A 5070-nucleotide genomic window follows, 5' to 3' on the forward strand; every position below is an offset into this window, starting at 1 on the left:
GGCTGGCCTTGGAAGGCGTTTTACCTGGCAAACTCAGTAACGCCCGCGCCGCGGGAAGAATTTAACCACGGCACGGCACGGGGAGAGGGATCCCGGCAGGGCAGGAGGGCAGCAGCACACTACTCCCGCACTATCCAGCCCGGGCAGAGCCAAGATGGGCAGGAGCGCCGCCCCGGGGCCGTAGGAGCTCAGCGCGGGAGGCGGCGCGGCCCCGGCGGGGGCAGAACCACCTCCGCCCGCCCCTCGCCGGCCCCCGGCCCCGCCCGGCGCTGCCCCGCGGCTCCGCCGGCTCCGAGCGGCTACAGCAGCGGCAGCGGGTGAGTGCTGGCGGGCGGGAGCGGGTCGGGGACAGCGTTCCTCCGACCGTACGTCGTTCCCTCCCTCCCTCCGGCCCAGGAAGCCGTCCTTCCCTCCCTCCGCGCCGGGGGCAGAGGCGCTGCCCGGGCAGCGGGTGCGGCTGCCGCTCGCCCGGGCGGGGCCCGCGTCCCGGTGCTCCCTGCGCGGGCGGCGGCGGGAGCCGGCGGGAGCCGGATGCCGGCGGGATGCGGGAAGGGAGCCGCGCTCTGCCTCCCAGCGCGGATGGGCGCAGGGGCCATCAGTGCCTGCAAGGGGACAGGTCGGCGCCGTGGGCTACAGATGCGTCTATGCGTGTGTGTGCTCGCAGCGTTCGGCGCTCTTTGCCAAATAAGGAGAAGTTTAATTTCCATACCACATACTGCCTTGCGGCAGTGTATTGGCGTCAGGAGTACCAGAGTCTAATAGCTGGCGTGCACTTTTGATAGTTGGTGTGTTGAGCATCTACGGTATAAAGCAAATATTTAAGTTTTGAAATACCGAGCATCCCTACTCCTTGCTCAGCCACTCCTTGCTCTGATCTCAAAAGTCTTGCCTAATAATGTAGAATTTAACTTTTATTCTAAATAATGCTGTTTATATTGATGATGTACATGTATGAAAATAATTAGAAATCAACGTGAATTTAAACAGCTGAAAGTAAAAAAGAGCCTTTAAAGTGAGAAGAATGTCTTTAAAGAGAAGATAATTTATGCCGCTGTGATGACCAGTATCAAAACTGGCAGTCTGACAAATAAAAGGAGTGTAAGCTTTCTAAGAGATGGGTCATATTTTCCTTGCTGACTTGATCTGTTTAGTGCAGAGTCCAACAAAATCCGGAAGTTTGTGGAGTTCATCTAAGGCAGTGGCAGCTGTGCAGCCTTGCTGCCCTGCCCTTTGCAGCGGTGGTCCCACGGCAGCATGTCCCGTTTCAATGTCACCTGTCGGTCTGCAGCTGATATCCACTGCAGTGCTGCTGTTACTGTGCACTAGGGATGAACTTATGGTTTGCCGGGGGTTTTGCCCAAAGCCCATGCTAATAATTAAGCTTGCTCAGTTTTGCATGTTAAAAAGGATCATTTTTTTGCATGTGAATTTTGGATCTAAAAATCGGACTCTGCTGCAAAGGCTTTTTTGCCTCTTGTGTAAATCATAAGGGGTCAGGAAGTAGAACTATGTCACCCTTACCTATTTTAATTCAATAAAAAAAGAAAGGAGGGGAAGCTTGTCTCTTAGGAAGAGTATGTGATGCATTAAAATGTCTATTTTTTAACTCCACTTTCATACTAGTGCAAAAATCCCAGTTTCTTGAAATACAGAGTGGGTCTCCGTGCTCACTGAGCCGTTTTTAGCAAGTGCTCAGCTCCAGAAGCTCTCAGTGGCTTTTGTTCCAGGCTGCATTGTTGGCACTCCTGGAAACTGCATTTGATGCTTTGCTTTATCTGCAATGCCCAGTTTCTTGTGCTTACCTCAATGCAAGTTTTTGCTTAAGGAGTTCAGCATCTAAAAGTTTCATTGTGTTGATGCTGCTTTGTACAGGGTAGGCCATAAAACACTGTTCAGGTGTCTGCAGTTGTTAACCTTGGGCACTTTGTAGCCAGGCAGTGTTGTGTGTGACTGTGGTGCTGCCAAATGCCGTGCCACATATGGCTAAACTCTTGTGAGGCGTCGGTGCACATCGGTGCAAATTGCTGCGTTTCAGGCAGAGAGGTGCCCCAGATAGGTCTGGCAGTGTAGTAGATTCTCGGGATCATTTTGAATGGCAAAAATGTTGACTGCCTTATGTCACTTCCATAGTTTGGATCAGTTCTGCTTTCAGTAGCAGGTATGCAGGAGCTGCTGTCCTTTAAGACACCGTGTGTGTCTGCAATATCTTCCCAGTATATGTAGAAAGCTATGGTGTGGTTTAAGAAACCAAATCTACCACATATCCCAGAGAGAAATTTAAAGGCAGATGTTCCATTTTAATTGAGGCCATTGATGGAAAGTTGCAAAGCCCCTGAAGACGTGTGATGTTAGTGAGTTGCTCTGATTGTGGGGCAGCTTAAGCTCATTCCTTAAAACAAACAACTCTCCTCTTCCTTGACCTTTCCACATCTGTCATATTTTGAGATTGGCTCCTTATATTTGTGTATAGAATGTTATAAGATTGTAACTTCTCTTCCCTTCAAATGCAGACGTGTAGAGGCTCTTTATCTGTTCAAGACTAAAATCCTAGATTATCCTGTAAGACATGCATCTCCAGGCTACTGGGATTTATGAAGTGTTGTGACATTCCTAAAGAACTGAGAACATGCCAGAATGGTGCAAAGGATTTACAGAATTCCTAATAACTTTCTAATTTTTTTTTTTTCCTTTTAGACCACGATGAATGTGGAACATGAAATTAGCCTCTTAGTTGAGGAGATTCGGCGGCTGGGAACCAAAAGTAAGTATTGTAGCATCTCTGTATGGATGTGGTCACATTATAGGTGCATGTATGTACATACATGCCACCATGCATACATGTCATACAGATGTAGTCATGTTACATCAAACTAAGAACTTGGCAAATTCAAATAAGCAGGTAACCTGAAAACCTGCATATGCACTTCACGTTGGACTGTAAGGTACTGCCTGTGTTCCATCCTTTAAAGTAGTTCTGTTATAAAGTTAAACAGTTAAGCCTCTGTAGCAGAGAGGATGTAGGCCTGAAATCCTGCTCACTGAATCCTGAATCAGCTACAAGAGTCACCTTTTCTTTAGGCTTTCAATACTTGCTGCAGTCACCACAGAAGAAAGTTACACCTTCTCCTTCCACCTCCTTCCTTGTTAACTCTTTACTTCAGAATTCATGCATTTCAGTTCTGTTAATGATCTTATTGTTTGGAAGAAATTGGTCCGTATGCCTAAACTAATCCAGGAGTTATATATGTAGTTCCAAACTTCCTTAAATTTGCTTAGAGGGTATTATTTTCTCTTTAAGATTGGTTCTCATTGCTAAAACTCCTATTTCTTTACAAATATTTATGCAGTTTGTGGATGTGCTACCTGCTCCTATATGTCAGTTCTGGTGCCATTTGTTCAGTTCCACTTGTTTTTCAACACCTGAATGCATATGTACATCTTGCATTTTCTATGACTGTATCTGCTTTTTAGGAATAACATACCTTTAACATACCTTTTTAAATTTTTGCTTTGTGTGAAAATTCACATTGCAGCCTTTTCAATGTGACCCTTAAAGATTAATGAGTGAAACAATTGTGAAAAAATATTTCAGTGCATGGTTTAGATTTAGGTTGGAGGAGCAGGGTGTTGGACTTAATCCTTATAGGTCTCTCTCAATTTGAGATATTCTAGGATTTTAATTATTTAAAACTAATTTCCTTCAAACACTGTGAAGAGGTTCAATAGCCTCTGCTTGTCATAGGTTTCAGAAAGTCATCAATAAAAGTAAACGGAGCAGATATATGGTCCTCGATACAAATCTCTGGAAGGAAAGGCAAAGTTAGATTAGGCAGGAGTTCTGCCTACTGTTTATCATCAGCATTCATAATAGTATCCCAAATAAACTGGGAAACACAGTGGGATTTGCTTTCAATGTTCTCTGTGTCACCTTATCTTCCCAAGAATCTTCTAACTTGAAGGAAATCTATATTGTGTCTTTTATTTAGATGCTGATGGACAAGTGAGTGTGAAATTTGGTGTGCTGTTTGCTGATGAGAAGTGTGCCAACCTCTTTGAAGCCCTGGTGGGAACTCTTAAGGCAGCAAAACGACGGAAGATTGTCACTTACCAAGGAGAGCTGCTTTTACAAGGTGTTCATGACAATGTGGATATCATGCTGCTGCAGGACTGATGCAGTGTTTCAGCTATGTGTTCATGGAATTGCTTGAAACAGTTTGATCAATCAAACAATTGTTTGATTTGCCACATTCTCTTAATAAGGTTGATCATTCCAAGACATTTTGATGTATTTTCTATATCTTTATAGTCAAAAGAAAACTGTCCTTTTTTAGAAAACATTTTCTTTTGTAAGTCTTCCTAAAATGGTACTGTATGTGAGTAATGTAAAAGATGCCAGATCTTTTTCTCTTCTTTTTTTTTTTTTTTTTTTTTTTTGATCTCAGGTAATTCTCTCAAATGTCTGATGGTTATTTTCAAAATATGAAGAAGAGGACTGGTAATTTAATGTTTACAAATGAAAATGTGCCATGAAAGTATAAAATAAAAGCACATACTTAAATTTGTGTTATTCTTACTGCTTTGGTTTCTCTTTTTATTTGCAATCTGAAATGAGAGCAAACTGAATTACTGCAAGGAGCATATTTAGGCAACTGTTCAGAAAGCACAACAGTGAGATAGAAATAATTTTGCAACATGATTCAGTAGAAGAATGACTGGCCTTTGGATTGAACAGATTGTGCACAAAAAGCCATGAATGTTAAATGTACCTCATTCATCTGTGGCAGGGTCATATGCTTTTGTTTTCTTGTCCTCTAGACTTGTGAAGGAAGTGGGTGAAGGCTCCCTGAACGCTTTCATGCAGTGTTAACCGGAAGTTAGTACAGCAGCTTCAGGCTGTGATTCTTTTCCTCATAGAAGTCCTACTTTCTCTAAATGTCTCCAGGCAGAAGGTGGCAGAGGAGGGGAAGAAAAAAATCCCTCTTGATTGTTTTCTAGCTTACTGCCAATTCTTTTTATCAGGTAGAAGTGTACCCTCCAGTAGGGAGAAAGAGTTGCTGCATGAGGAAAGCA

General features: G+C 43.9%; 1 protein-coding gene across 1 annotated transcript; it reads left to right on the plus strand.

Annotated features, from left to right (window-relative positions):
* Window positions 1–211: 211 nt before the first annotated feature.
* On the plus strand, window positions 212–4562 carry ABRACL (ABRA C-terminal like). Its single transcript, XM_053938649.1, has 3 exons — window positions 212–317; window positions 2695–2761; window positions 3987–4562. The coding sequence occupies exons 2-3, from the start codon at window positions 2701–2703 to the stop codon at window positions 4169–4171; spliced, it is 246 nt and encodes an 81-aa protein (XP_053794624.1). The 5' UTR covers window positions 212–317; window positions 2695–2700; the 3' UTR covers window positions 4172–4562.
* The last annotated feature ends 508 nt before the right edge of the window (window positions 4563–5070 follow it).

This window comes from Vidua chalybeata, chromosome 3 (genome assembly GCF_026979565.1).
Source record: "Vidua chalybeata isolate OUT-0048 chromosome 3, bVidCha1 merged haplotype, whole genome shotgun sequence".
Classification (NCBI taxonomy): domain Eukaryota; kingdom Metazoa; phylum Chordata; class Aves; order Passeriformes; family Viduidae; genus Vidua; species Vidua chalybeata.

What these genes read in the sequence shown, in the direction of transcription:
- ABRACL (XM_053938649.1), top strand. Translation starts at nt 2,701, where the DNA reads ATGAATGTGGAACATGAAATTAGCCTCTTAGTTGAGGAGATTCGGCGG. An exon ending in TCGGCGGCTGGGAACCAAAA is followed by an intron (nt 2,762 to 3,986) that starts GTAAGTATTGTA and finishes TCTTTTATTTAG; the next exon opens with ATGCTGATGGACAAGTGAGT.